Below are 15,425 nucleotides of genomic sequence, written 5' to 3'. Positions count from 1 at the left end.
TCCTAGCTCTGCAGGGTAGGAAAAATAAGTTGAGATATTCTTCCCCTCAAAAGAAGTGTCATCCTGAAACTCAAAAACAATCCCAAAAGGAAACATATATTGAAAAGAATAAATGTCTTTTGAGATCACTAAGTACAAGTTATAATACCATACATAATAAAGGGATATAAACAATAGTTCCTTCTACTTAAGAGTGTCTTTTGTCCCCAGCTCCCAAACTCACATTTAAGGACCTGTGTCTGGCATCATCATCTCTTGAGACCACCTCCCTGATTGTCCAGAGTACTGGGTTATTTTGCCCTTCATAAATGAACCATCCATTCATTCTCTTAGCAATTAAAAAATGATTTACTGACTGTGTGGTCTGGGCCAGGTATTATATAAGGTGCAAGAGATACACAAAAGATGAATAAGACACATGGAGCCCATTAAGAGGATTTGAAAAGTTTTCAGTGACAGAAACTGAATTCTTTAGAATTTTAAAAATAGAGAAATGAATAACCTCAAGTCCTTGCTCCCAAAGAGATCAGTCAAATGCCAGCATGAGTACTGAAGATGGCCAAACACTAGAAGAATGTCAGAAGGTAAAATCCAGGAAGCACATGCTTGCAATGAAAGCACTCTGAGCCCTAAAGGATTTGGTTCTCCCCAAAAGTGTGGAAAAGGACAAAACAGCCAAGACTTAGCCTTATGATCAGAGAGCTGAACTCCTACAAACCCATCAGGACATCTGTGCTAAATAGGTCCCTCTGACCTAGTCCATCCTCCAAAACACAAACTTCAACTGCTGCATGAACTTCCACAAAATCTGGAAAGGCTAAAATTTAAAGTCACTTTCCCAGTCACAGAAATAAAGGTCAAATACCCAGAGCAAACAGTGAAGCAACTCCAATGGGCAAATTGGAATGTTGGTCAGAGACTCAAACCCAAAAATCAAACAACTGAGTAGTGGTGGCTCTGGAAAACAAAGCTCTCATGATCACAGAAGAGTCTTTAGACACATAAACAAGCCCAGATTTCCAGAGACACACAGAAGAGCACAAGAACATTGATCAGTCGTGCAGCTGGTTTGAGTATTGGGGTAGAGGGAAATACATTCATTTCAACTTCAAAAAGGAAGCTGCTGGGCCTCTTAATAATTTTGTGAGCATAAGTTCAAGTAAAACTACCTTCTATCTGAACCAAACGCTGTGATGTGCCAGTCACGCCCACGTGAGGAAGCTCTTCCATAAGTGGTCTTCCCAATAGACAAATCCCGGTTTAGAACTTCTGATTCTTCAACTAGCATGGCAAGCTAGGGCACTCTATGGCTAAGGACTAAAAGAGAAGAGGTAAATCTTCCATTTGGTTCTTCTAAGAGCTGGAGTTGGCTGCAGAAAGAAACAGCAAGTTTTCACTCCAAGAGATCAAAGAAGGCATTTTGTACCAGGAAACCCAATTCAATCCTCATTTCCAGGAATAAAGCCACAGTGCCCAATATTTGCTTGGGAAAATAAAACAGGAGACTATGTGGCCTCCAATTAAAATCTCTTGACAGCTTTATTTCCCAGCCTCACCAGTTTAAGGCTGTGAACATTTTAGCCAGGCACTGATTTAACTTAAATACCAACTCCCCAGTCTGAATGGTCACACTTACCACCAGGTTAAAAAAATGAAAGCGTTTTAACACTTCATGACAGTATTCTTTGCCCCGTCCTGAGCACGAGATGTATAAGACAAGGTGATACTGAGAAGTGCCAGCCTCAGCCCAGCCCATCTCTCCCATGACCGCAGTCAGGAGAAACCACACAGCAGCCTGTGCTATTCTTTTAGTCACGATACTAGAAATGAGTGGAAGCAGGAGAAAATGGGCGGGGGGTGGGCAGAGGGGCTCACCTCCATCTTACTTGGGTATGACAACAATCTTATTTGGGTATGCTTTAAAATTATCACTTGAGTTCTCGTCAATCAGCCAACAGTTCTTGTGTGCCTACTTCACAGGCACCAAGCTAAGTCTATATAGTGCAGGGAAATATTCCCCAAGTAATCATTATGTTAATAGTTATGTGTTTAATTTTCTTAATCTTTTTACAAAAAAGTATATATCCTGTATGTAGGTTATAAAGTCTAAAAATAAAATCAGCACCCATGAACCCATCACTCAATCAAAAACCAGAATATCAACCAACACTGTATCTCATCTACCTACCTCCTCCACCCCACCCATATCCCCAGGTGCCTGCAGCGCGCGCGCGCGCACACACACACACACACCCCACACGCGCGTGTGCACACACACCCCACACACCCAGGAATTCATTATCCAGAACATGAGTTTCAATCTAAGTGTCAATGCATCTTTAGGATTATCTCCTCATCATTATAAGTGAGTTGGCTTTCCAAATACAGCAGTGATATACTGTTTCTTCTTAAAAAGCGGTGTCTTTAAGGCTTTTTTTTTTTTTTTAGGTAAACTGCTGCTTTAAAGAGAAATACTAACAGACTAAGCGAGACAGACTTAATTATGGTAAACTCATGACGACAGTGTACAAATGAATTAAATTTGGCAAACACTGGCAAAAACAGCCGAGAACATGGGTTCCAGCATCCCACAAACTCCTGGTTCAAATCCTTACTCCACCCTTGATGAGCTCTACAGCTTAGGGCAACTCAGTTTTGCCAAGCCACAATTCTTTATTGTAACGGAATGGAATAATAATAATAAAACATATGGTTGTTGTGAAAATATAATGAAAAAGTGTGTGTAAAGATCTGAGCACACTGCCTGGCACACATCCAGTCCCCTCCTCCCCAAATCATCATATCTGTCATTAAATTCACTCAAAACATATCAAAGGATTTTGCCACCACCAATAGTTTATATTTCCCTAATTTCTAACATGTAAAAATAAATCAAGAGGCAGGGATCCAACAGCCGAACAGTCACAGAGGACAATTCCTAGCCCCAGCTCGTTTGCCTAAAATTATAGTATACCCTCATTGATTCCATCTCCACCTTGTGACCTTGAATAGCAGGATCATTTTTCAAATCCACTTCTGCCCCGGCCCTTCCTCCCAGAGAAGGCTGGACTACTCAATCCAATCTTACCTAGAAGCCTATTACAATCATCACAGGACTAGTTCTGTGTAATCTAGAGTAAACTAGGCATAGTCTCTCTTTACCGATTCAGTCACTGTTTTCCATTCCACGGACAGGTGCACAAATTTGGCAAATCACTACTTAGAAAAACAATCAGTACTATTAACAGAATTAAATTCCTCACATCTGAAGTTAATTCGTCACATTCTGGAACACGGCATACTCCTCCATCTTTACCCTCCATCATCCTTAGTATCCTTTTAAGTTACTCAGAGGTAACAAGAAACTTATTCGTATTCAAATGATCACTCTGTTCCAGGGTACAAAAGCTGTAAAACCACTACCTATATCAAGTTTTATCTAAAACTACTCTCTCCACTTCAAGTAAATCTCACCCATACTGAAGAGAATGAACCCATCCTGGCCTTTGTTTTTTCATCTGTCCAGAATTTATTTCAACATCATTAACCACCTTTGAGTATCTTCACAAGGGCTGATGGTAGAAATGTGATTATCCAACACACAATTCCATCAACCTAAGGACTATGCATCTCAGCCTCAAAAGACTTCTGTTTTTTAATTCCAGTATAGAAAACAACTGAATCACGAAAAAAAAGTGGTTTGGTCTCAGAAGCCAGGTGATCCAAATCCTATCTAGGCCTAAGATAACTCCCGAACGACCCCTGTGTCCCCATCAGTAAAATGGGGAAGATCCATGTTTCACACTCAAGCATACTGTAAAACTGGAGGGCGAGGCCAGTGTCTGAGGTCAGCACAAGTCTAGCGTCTGCTGGCTGCCAGAGCCCGGGCCCCCAGCCAGCCACCCACCTCCAGAGACAAGTGCCAGGACATACTATAGTGTTTCCATTTAAGGCCCGCCACTTGGATCAGCCCATCTCTTGAAATTTCTTACCACCACCTTTCCAGGAAGAATTTTTTGGGGGGAAAGGGGAGGTGGTGTCTATTTTTTGCCACCGACTTTCCTTGGGCTGTCAGAGCAGTCTGCATCTCTGGAACAGGATTCTTTAAAACCACTGGGCTAGTCTGTGTTTAAATGCCAGGCCTCTTTTCAAAAATATACAAAATGCGGATGAGATCAGTCCCTTCTCTCACGATCTAACTTCCATCACACACACTTCAAAAAAGAAAGCCCAATGAAATTAACAAATCCATTGAATTACTTTCCTACCTCTCTGCCAAAGCCACAGTAAGCTCAACTTTTTAACCAAGACTTTTCTTCTGCTACTAAGTGGAATGTTTTCTTCCCTAAGGAGCTTCTTCTACAGCTTCTCTCCCATGCAAGGAGCGTTCAAAACTCCAGAGGGAAAAAAGGCGGGGGGCGGGGGGGGGGGGGGGGTCGGGGAAGATTGGGAGACCTATCTAGCACAAACTGGACAGAGCTGAAACAGTCTAGAACCCGACGGAAGTGAGTGCTTCCAGCACGGCAGAGGCCCACCTCTCTCCCCAGAGCATCCACGGCTCCGGCCTCACTGTTTTGGTTACAGTGTTGAAGGAAGGGCTTTAAACTTGGCAAAGTACCGTGCAACATCTGTAACCACATTTGCCTTCTGGGGATCGGAAGATGAATCCCACATTCCTGGCTTTGAAGCTTTTTGAAACTGCAGCTAGGAAGAACGGAGGGAGGGAGGGAGGGCGTTGAGCAGAGTTTATTGGCTGTCTCTCCAGCAGAAAATTCCTCTTGGAAGAGACGGATATTTTGAGGGTGGGGGTGATTTGCCCATCCCTTGACTCTCTACCAAGCTCAGCTGGGAAGGTGAGCCCCGTGGTCAGGCGGCCAGATCGATTTACAAGTCAGAGGCGCACACCCTGAAGGAGTTCACTACAGGCACACACACTGCAAACCCGAGACCACCCCACTCCATGCCTCTGCCCTCTCCCACATCCCACCAGCAGTTCAGGCCCACAGCAAGACAGTTTTGTTCCGCGGCTGCTTCCCCCACCGAGAGTGAATCGGCTTGGGGGGAGAAAGGAATGAAAGCGAGGGGGAGGCACCGCAGACGCCCACCCTCCCACCCCCAATTCCTGCCCCTTTTCCCGGTAGGTTCTCCCCTCCCTCGGTCCCCCGGGCTCCGGCTGGCGCGGCGGGCGACCTGCCCTCACCTCTTGTCCGGCGGCTGCGGGGGGCTGAGCCGGGGGGAGGCGGAGTGCTAGCCAGCCGGGCGCTGCAGGTCGGCGCGGGGCGGGGCGGGGCGGTGCAGCCGGCGAGGGAGCCCGGAACTCCGCGGGGCTGAGGGCCGGCGGCCGTCCCCGAGCGGCGGCGGCGGCAGCGGCGGGCGGGTGCCGGGGGGCCGGGTGCTTTCCAGCCCTGGGGCCGGTGCGGCTGGCCGAAGAGCAGCCTGGCAGCAGCAGCGGCGGCGGCGGCGGCGGCAGCGGCAGCCACCCCGGGGAAAGAGCCGGGGGAGGGAGGGGAGGCGGGGTGAAGAGGAGGCGGAGGAGAAGGAAAGGGAGGAGGGCGGGCGGAATAAACTTCCCGAGGCGCCGCGGCACGGGCTGGGAGGACGGCCGCGGGCGGGGCGGGCCGGATGGGGGCTGGCCCGGGGGGCAGTCGCGGGGGGACGGTCACTGAGAGTAGAAAAGTTCCCCCAGCGCCGAGGGGCAGGCTGCGGCGGCGGCGGCTGCAAAGAGCCGGAGCCGGAGCGGGAGGAGCGGGAGGAGGAGGAGAAGGAAGTGGCTGCGGAGCGCTCGGCCAATGAGTGTCTGGAGCTGTGATTAACCAGGCAGCAACACATCATTTCCTCCCGGCGCGGATCCAGGGAGCCGGGAGGGAGAGGGAAGACGGCGGGGCGGGGCCGTTCCCGCGCCCCCTGCAGGCGCCCGGCCGGGGGCGAGCCCGCCGAGCCCCGCCGAGCCTGGCCGAGCCGCCCCTGGCGCGCCTCTGGCTGTCTGGCCGGCCCGGAGGAGGCTGCGAGCGCGCCGCCTGCGGGGCTCTTCGGAGGCGGGGAGGCGGCGGGGCAGGCCCAAGACGGGCTCCTGCGGCCGGGGTGGGAGGCGGAGAGGCCGCGCGGCGGGGTGAGTGCCCAGGTAGGCGCGGGCGGAGCCGTCTGGACAGCTCCCGGGGGGTGAGCGGGGCGGGCGGGCCGACTGCCTCCCAGCCCGGGACTGCGGGCGGCGCGCGGCTGGACTCCGACTTAGGCTGGATGTACAGGGAAAAACCTTGGCATTCTCACCCAGGCCATTTCTGACCTGCCTTCAAATCCCCTTCCACTTTGCTCATTTTCTCGCAAGGTCTGGGGTTATGCAAGAGCTTGCCATTTTCGCAGACCGCCTCCTTAGGAATAAAAATATGCATTTGGGGCGGGGAAGGGGGGCAGGGCGTCGGGAGCGGGGGGCGCTGGTGTTCTGCGGTAATCTAGCCCTGTCCTAGGCGCCATGGGAGCTTACAGTGGAAAGGAAGGAACATTCCCCGACACAGAGAGGTTGACAACCCCGGTCCTTAGATACACAAAACACTCCAGTGTGCTAATATTATCCAGAGCATCAAAAAGGCATGTGAGGATCAAATTTTGCACGGTGCCTGATGAGTATAAGGAAAGCACTAAGCCATTTTCTCTGCCCTCCAGAAGTTTACAATGTAGTCCTATTACAAAGCCAAATAAAAGCAAGAAAGCAATAAATGGTAATACCATAAAGTATTTTTATCTCTACAGGTTCATTCATGCAGCAGGCATTACTGGGTGACTGCGGTACTGGAGAAGGTTGCAAAGAAAATGGATGATCTGGTCCCTGCGGGTCAGGGGTTTACAATCTAATTAGAAACACAAGGCAAATATACATGAAACCCCTAGAAAAGAATCCCCAGGTATAATATAAGCAAGAAGATGCAGAAGGAAAAGGGCTTTGTACCTGTATAATTGGTGGGAATTTGGAGAGGAAACTCCAGGTCAATCAAGCATGTGTGCCTGTATGTACCCACCTCCCTCTGTAGAACAGTGTGGCAGGGACGTCAGTGTCTTTGGCTGAAGCATCATCCCTGCCACTTAAGACCTTTGTGACCTTGGGCACATTTTTACCCTCTTTAAGAAGGGAGTACAACCTGTCTCAGGAGGTTTGTTGCACGATTCAAATGACATTACACACATGTGGGAGCTTCTGAAGCTTCTGTGTAAATATTTCTCAGTCGGGTCCGTTTAGGGAGTCCTCATGTTACTAACCTCTTCAGGTAACCTTCTTTATAGTATGCGGTAGGCTGTAAGGGGCTTCCCTGTTGGCTCGGTCCATAAGGGCAGGGACCAGGCTTGGTTGTGCCCACAGTGTATCATCATGCCTATCAGACTGGCATATGTGAGTACTCAATAAAGGTTTGCTGAATAAGTCAATAAATGAACTAATGAATCCCATTATGATCTTAACTCTTCCTTTTATCTCTTCCTTCATAGTGGTGTTTTTGTATGGCTGGCTCAACGCAGAACCTTCTACCTTAACCCTCATGTAAACTAAGTTGTATTCCAGGAGACTCTCTGGGAGGATCCTGGGTAGTTATTTGTGGCCTTGTAACATAGATAGGTTGATTGAGAGTGTGTGTGTGTGTATAAGAAGAGGATACACTAGGATACAGCCCTTCAAACAAGCCCCACTAACACAAGGATACAGTCCAGATACAGTCGTTTGGCTTGGATATCTTAATCCAGGCCTTCTCAGTGTTGGTGCTGTAGACATCTTTGGCTTTGGCTGGATAATTATTGTGGGGTGCTGTCCTGTGCAGGGTAAGAGGTTTTACAGCACCGTTGACCTCTATCCATTAGAGGTAAATAGGACTCCCTCCACAGCCATGACAACCAAAAATGTCTATTGTGCTCTGTGTGGGCTCAGACACTCAGTCGTCTCTGACTCTTTAAGACCCCAGGTACTGTAGCCCGCAGGCTCCTTCTTCCATGGGATTTTCCAGGCAAGAATACTGGAGTGGGTTGCCATTTCCTAATGTCCTGGGAGGGTACAGGGAGGTGAAATCACTGTCCATTGAGAACCATAGCTTACTCCAACATCTAATCCACTGATTTAACTGGTGGAAAATCACACCAGTAAAGTAACTTGGAGGAAATACATCTTCTGTTGGTCTAAGATTTCCAGATCTCCTCCATCGTATGTTTCAAGGAGCAGGACTCTTGTTAATTAATTGCCTGCTGCATTGTGAATTGGCAACTCTTCTGTTTTCTGCATATCCTCCTCCTTTACGCCCAGATCAACATGTTCATTTCTAAAAGTCAACAGCTTTCAAAAACTATTAGGAAACAGTCTTGAGCAACCTAAGAGTCGTGTACAATATTTTCCTTTAAAATTGGGGGAATTTATTACACAAAATTCTGCAGAGTGTAAGTAATATAGACTATAAATTGTAAATTTTTAGAAATGATTTCATTTAAAATAACTATGTAATTCCATTGAGTGATTTTTCTCTCATCTTGAAGCCATTACTTTTTGGCTCCAAGTGAGTTTTCCTTTCATAATGGTATGAAGGAACATGTCTTATTAAAACCTATAAAGCAAAAATCAGCTTAGTTATTTATATCAACTTTCAGAAGCAAATTCTTTAGAAGTATATTGGTGGGATGTTTGAGCTGGTGTTAATGAGAATCATGATGGATTGATGTGCTGAAGTTCAATTTCCAGAAGTTTCTGAAAGAAAAAGATTAATGGTTGAAGGAATGAATAAACAAATTCTAATAAGTCTGTTCATTTGGTTTGGACATGTAGAACCCGCCCCCCCCCTAAAAAAATCCCTGCTTCCAGCAGGCAATAGTACTGGGTTTACAATGTGAGTAGACATTTTTGTTCAGCAAGACAATATCATCTGTCTCATTAAATAAAGTTATTTCAAGCATTGGTTTTACAGTTTTGTTCATACTTAGTTTGGACTTTACAGCTGTGTAACAGTTACAAGCATATGGAGATTAGTTTACATCTAGTTTGGTGGTTGTTTACATTTAAGTTGAGCATTGAAAGCTAGGTAGGCATAATAGCTTAGAAAAAAGGCAACGTTTGAGGACTGGATGTGGTTTATGGCATAGCGATTCTCCAATTTTGTTTTGGTAAACTGGAACTGGGACACATATTCTTAGCGGATCTCCAAGTTGTCTATGAACTTTGTTCTTTTGCTTCAGTTATAATTTTTTTTAAATTGATGTCATATTAAAGTAATTAATATGCATATTCTGGATCTTATGTCTGTCATGCAACCATGATTCCACTACCATTTTTCGCTATGTACCTTTCATGTAGTTTATTTAAATGAAATTTTATAAAACTTATTTAAGATCTGTGAAGGTCTGTGGAACTGTTTTCCTCTTAAATGTGTCCATACATTACTCAAGTGTGAGAAATGCTGACCAAACTGCATCTTTACTATTCCTAGAGAATGATAAATTCAAAGACCCTGAGATCTGGAATTTAGTCCTAATCCTGAGGCCCATAAGAAACCAGTTAACCAGTATTATGTTCCAAAGATTGAAATGACTGGATCAGAATAGTAAGGGGTGGAAAGGAAATCTTAACCTGAAAGGGTCACTAAAAATCCTGTCATTACTGGCACCCTTTTCCTCAAACGGTAAACATTTAACCCATCAGGACAGATACTTGTTTATCTTCCAATTAAACTTTGACAGGTGTATGAATGACTCATTAACTGTACATTTCTTACAAGACTTTATTGACCATCCACCATATTCAAAGAGCTGTGGGAGCTATAGCCACTTCCCATTTAGGAAAGTTCATCCAGTCACTCCGGGCACAGCAGGTTACAAGCAACCAGTGCTCAGCTATGAGCCAACCATATGATAAAAGAGGCACTACCAAACCGTTGCAGAAAGAAAGATTATTCATTAAACGGTGTCGAGGCACTTGGACAAAATCCTGTTATTGCGTCCTCTCACACTATTCCTGAAAATATTTCCAGAAGAAATAAAAAAGCTTACTTTTTAAATTATAAATTAACTCAGAGCAAATATAGATAGATACCTTTGGATGGAGATAGGACTGTTTTTTTTTTTGGCCGCAGCATAGGGCTTGCAGGATCCCAGCCCAGGGATCCAACCCAGGCCCATGGCAGTGAAAGCACCAAATCTTAACTGCTAGACCACTAGGAAATTCCCGGAAAGGACTTTCTAAATAAAAGCTATGGAAGAAATTTAAAAGATTGGTTGAAAAATAATAATAATAAATAAATAAAAATAAGAAAGATTGGTTGGCTTGACTATGTAAAATTTTTCCCCTAAAATGTTTTAGGGAATAACCAAACAAAATAAAACCATGGGGGAGCCAAGCAGTTAAGCTACCTACAACATACACTCAAAAGGATTAAAATGTGTTTTTTGGTGTGTTCTGGCTGCTCTGAGTGTTGGCTGTTGCTTGCAGGCTTTGCCTCGTTGTGGCGAGTGGGGCCTGCTCTCTAGTTGCTGTACACGGGCTTCTCATTGCGGTGGCTTCTGTTGCAGAGCACAGGCTCAGTAGCTGTGGCCCACAAACTTAGTTGTCCTGGGGCACTGGCAGCTGAATTCTTAACCACTGGACCATCAAGGAAGTCTAAACTCTTTAATATATTAAAAAAATTTTTTTAATAAATATATTTTAAAAATTAAATTTAAAATTAAAATTTAAAAATTAATATATTTAAAAATTAAAAATATCTAAATTCTTTAATATATTAAAAAAACTTGAAAATTAACAAAATGTACCTTTTAATAGAAAGTTGAGTAAACGTCATACTAGATAAGGAAAAATAAAATTTTACATATGAATATTAGGAAAAAAGTTCACTCTAAAAATTGAGATGGAAGAAGGCAATGGCACCCCACTCCAGTACTCTTGCCTGGAAAATCCCATGAACGGAGGAGCCTGGTGGGCTGCCATCCATGGGGTCACTAAGAGTCAGACACAACTGAGCGACTTCACTTTCACTTTTCACTTTCATGCACTGGAGAAGGAAATGGCAACCCACTCCAGTGTTCTTGCCTGAAGAATCCCAGGGACGGGGGAGCCTGGTGGGCTGCCGTCTATGGGGTCGCACGGAGTCGGACATGACTGAAGCGACTTAGCAGTAGCAGCAATGCAAATAAAACTAAGATAAAATGTTTTATACAATTTGTTAGCAATTGAGCATATTCTCTAGTGGTAAGATTGACTTTATAAAGGACATTTAGTTGCTATGGAGAGTGTAAACTGGAAAACAGTTTCTTGAAGATAATTGATGTGTATCAAACACCTTAAAAATATTTATACCCAGATACTTTAATCCCGTTTCAGGAATTTATTCTATGAAAATAATCATCAATCACACAAAGATTTATATAAAAGAATGATCATCATCTATTAATTTTGGAAATGCAAAAAATAAAGCATAAGTTGAAAAAATAGGATACAAAGATAGTATTCCAATCCCATGATATTATAAACACATGAATCCCTCACACTCACATATACACTAAGATGAAAGACCAGAAGACAATTTTTTCAGATGTGTAATAATAGCTTTGAATCATGGATAGGGTCGACTTATTTTCTTTTTTACACATGTCTGTGTATTCTAACTTTTCTATATTTCATAAGCAGAAATAATCATTATAAAAATAGAAATGCCTATATTTTTAAAGGGTCTGACAGTCATGGGACAAACCTAACTGGTGAGGAGTATATGTGGACTTGTATGTGTGAAGTGGGAGTTAGGAATTAGAGAATAGAATTCAAATTAGGCATTTTTGTGCTCTGCTAGTAGGTCCATTTCTTTCCGAAGAGAATTTCTCAGAGATCTCAGAGCCTTATCTCATTCTTTGCTTGCATCTCAGTCTCCTTGTGACTCATTTCCTTACAACCTTGAGGGCCATCAAGGGCTATCAGCCATCAGCCCTGTTCTTGGTCTTGCTCACATTCTGAAGCTGCTTGAGTTTCTAGTTCCCTTCAGCCAGTTCAGTCGCTCAGTCGTGTCCGACTCTTTGCGACCCCATGGACTGCAGCACGCCAGGCTTCCCTGTCCATCACCAACTCCCGGAGTTTGCTCAAACTCATGTCCATCAGGTCGGTGATGCCATCCAGCCATCTCATCCTCTGTCGTCCCCTTCTCCTCCTGCCTTCAGTCTTTCCTAGCATCAGGGTCTTTTCCAAGGAGTCAGTTCTTCTCATCACGTGGCCAAAGTATTGGAGCTTCAGCTTCAGCATCAGTCCTTCTGATGAACATTCAAGACTGATTTCCTTTAGGATATGTAATTCCCTTAACTACAGTTAATTTAGCTACATTGTGGAGATTTGGATTTTTAAAAACTACTTCCGTGGATAAATGCCCTCAGGACAACCAAATTAATTTCTTCCTCCAATTAAACGGTATATTTTGAACATAACTGTGTAGCTCTTGGTAGAATTCAGCATTACAGTGGCTTTTCATTTTTAAGGAACATCCCTTTGCCTGACTGGTCCCTCTGAACATTGGCATCATGAAGACATTGTCATGAATAAGAAATCAAATTAATTTTCCAAGTCCTAGTATAGCCCCACTCTACCAATTTCTAAAATCCAAAGGCTTCCTTTTTATTAACCTACTTTTGTTTAATGAAACTCCAGAGATCAGCTGCTAAGGTTAATTACATATAGCGGAGGACTAGCTGTGTGACCTTAGGCAGGTAACTTCTAGATTTCAGAATCTAGCTTCTCCTCCAGAGTAAACGTGAGGGGTGAGTTGCATTTCAGAGGTTTCTCGGTTTCAAAATTCCACAACTCAAGTTAGAATTACTAAGAAGCTTAATATGTGAAGTTGCTGATGCTGTGTTTGACATTTTGAGAATGAAGCGCTTAAGATTCTCTAGGAACTGTCCAAAGGCCATTGGGACTGGAATGAAAGGAGAATATCCTGAAGTGACCATAGAGGACTGGCCCATTCTTGCAGGTATCCCAAAATCAAGCCAGGGAAGTAATGAAGTGATTAAAGGGTTGTGTTTTTTTTTGTTTTTTTTTTAAATATTTTTATTTATTTGACTGCACCAGGTCTATCTGCGGCATGTGGGGTCTACTTCCCTGACCAGGGATCGAACCTAGGTCCCCCTGCTTTGGGAGCACAGAGTCGTAGCCACTGGACCACCAGGGAAGTCCCTGATTAAAGGGGTTTAAGCAAAGGAGTGAGTGACGTTTGCTTAAGGTCATTAATCATTCCACCCAAGACATCTATGATCCTTTGTTGACAAGATTTTTCCCCTAATAATTATTTTGTTTTTTAAAAAAAAGATACAAAGTATGCAAGTACAAAAGGATATATTGTATAAGGAAATGCAAATTTCAGAATCACCAGTTTCCCAGTCACCCACCCTCTTAATACAGAAACTCTGTAAACATAGCAAAACTACACGTGCTCTCTTTTGCTTTAACACAGATCATAGCATGCTATACACTCTTCTGTCCTTTGTTTTATCACCAAACCAATAATACCAGTTCCCACTGATAAATAGTCTTTGCTATTACAAAGAAGTCGTTTCAACCAGTTTTAGTACTGTTTTTGTTCTCCTCTTCAAGTAAGCAAAGACTCACAGAAGTCTAAAATTGGAAGGGACCGAAAATCTCATCTAGTCTCAGCTCTGCCTTTTATAAGGAAAAAGTTTGTTACCAAAAAGTCATGTGATTCCTCAAGGTCTCAGCTCCTTAAAGTAAGGCTGGATTCAGAACTTGGTTGTCCTAATCATCTTTAGGTCCCTTTATACTTCTTGATTATAAAGTAATACTTGTTGCAGTTAAAAGTGCTTTTTAAGTGATATGCATGGTAAGATCTGATTTAATCTTTAAGCAGATATGTATGAGCACAGAAATGAGTTTGGAAGGCCATGCTTTAATAAGATGCTGTCAGTGGTAATCTTGGCAATGCAGGCAGCAAGTTTATGAGGTATAAATCACATACCATACAATTAACCCATTTAACCCATGTGAGTGTACAATTCAATGGTTTTTAGTATATTCGCAGATTTTTACACCTATCACTACAATCAATTTTAAAACATTTTCATTATCTCCAAAAGATACCCTGAGCACATTAGCTGTCCTTATTTACATTTTTTATTCTTATGTTGTATTTCCTAAAAATTTTGAAGTAACTGGTACTGTTATAATAAAAATACATCTATTTGAAACCAAAATAAAACAATGCAATATTCACTGTGAAAATATACAGAGGAAATAGAAAGAAAAAAAATTTTCAAATAAGAAGAAATCACTTAATTGTACTATTTCTAATATAAAATAGATATAATATTTCGGATAATGTTCTCTTGGTCTTTTCTGTGCATATTTATCTATTACAAGGAAATAACATGGTTTACTCTTACTCAGTTATATCCGAGCATTTTCTCAGGTCAGTAGATACTCTCTGAGAGTGGTTTTTGAGTGATTTAAGACCATGAGTCCATCTTACCACACCTGTTGGTGTCTTTGTCACCATACCCTCTATTATCCTTGCCAATTTGGGAATTTAAAAACTTCTAGGTTTTAATTTGCATTCTTTTAATTGCTAATGAGGTTGTACCTTGCTCATAAATATATCAACTGTATTTTTTCAATTTTCTTTTTATTTAATGCCCTTTACCTATTTTTCCATTGGAATGTTAGTGTTATTTTTATTGATGAGAATATAAAGAGCTTTCTATTTTCCTTTCCTATTGAGCACTGACCAGGTAGAAATTCCAACCTATAAACAAGTTTTAAAGATTAACTTGGTTTCCACTTATTATTTCCCAGATTTTTTCAGTGGGACTGGCTGCTTTTCTTTAAAGGGACTCTTCCTTTCTATTTTACTAAAGAAATAACTAAGAATGAGGGGCAGTCTGTGAAGTTCCTTGCAGTTTGATGAAACAGTTCACCAATTTCATTCTAAAGCTCCACAAATAATACCTTATTTACTACTAGTAATATAAAAACTATTTTAATAAGCTAAGATTTTTCTAAGTAGCCAGGTAAGTTACGTTGAGTCAAGTTCACCCACCCTTATAAAAGGTAACATCAACACTTTGCCAAGTATACTAGGGTATGTGGAATGCACTTAAGGCTCACTCCATTTTTCTTTTTGACAACCATGAGTTTTTAAGCCAGCGAACAGTCTGAATTTTTTGTGTTTGATATTAACTTTTCCTATTGACTTATCGTTGATTCACAGTGTTGTGTTAATTAACAGTCTGAAGTTTTAACTATGACTCAATTCCCCCAAGTGCTTCACCACAGAGTACAAAAGGTTACCAAATCCTCCAGTTTCTAACCTAGAGATCCAATGTGGAATGAAAAAAGTAAACCTATCACTCTTCAGCAGCTAAAGACGTTATACTCATCAGTATAACTTGGAAAGGAAAAGAAACACATAAGCAGCAAGGAA

The 15,425-nt window shown here is 42.8% G+C and overlaps 2 protein-coding genes across 2 annotated transcripts in view; one reads left to right on the top strand and one right to left on the bottom strand.

Moving 5' to 3' along the window:
* ACVR1 (activin A receptor type 1) overlaps positions 1–5,633 on the bottom strand; it is a 131,266-nt gene extending 125,633 nt beyond the window's left edge. The window contains exon 1 of the mRNA XM_027560249.1: positions 5,201–5,633. The gene's annotated coding sequence lies outside the window, so the exon portion shown is untranslated. The remainder of the gene's footprint in view (positions 1–5,200) is intronic.
* The window catches only part of LOC113900206 (translation initiation factor IF-2-like), a 113,850-nt gene continuing 103,086 nt past the window's right edge, over positions 4,662–15,425 (top strand). Inside the window, exons 1-4 of the mRNA XM_027553748.1 lie at positions 4,662–4,734; positions 5,142–5,205; positions 5,269–5,717; positions 5,795–6,121. Of these exons, the coding sequence (XP_027409549.1) occupies positions 4,662–4,734; positions 5,142–5,205; positions 5,269–5,717; positions 5,795–6,121 (913 nt within the window). The remainder of the gene's footprint in view (positions 4,735–5,141; positions 5,206–5,268; positions 5,718–5,794; positions 6,122–15,425) is intronic.

The sequence above is a fragment of the Bos indicus x Bos taurus genome, chromosome 2 (genome assembly GCF_003369695.1).
Source record: "Bos indicus x Bos taurus breed Angus x Brahman F1 hybrid chromosome 2, Bos_hybrid_MaternalHap_v2.0, whole genome shotgun sequence".
Classification (NCBI taxonomy): domain Eukaryota; kingdom Metazoa; phylum Chordata; class Mammalia; order Artiodactyla; family Bovidae; genus Bos; species Bos indicus x Bos taurus.
The sequence above is the reverse complement of the archived record's forward strand: the minus strand, read 5'-3'. Positions and strand labels throughout refer to the sequence as shown.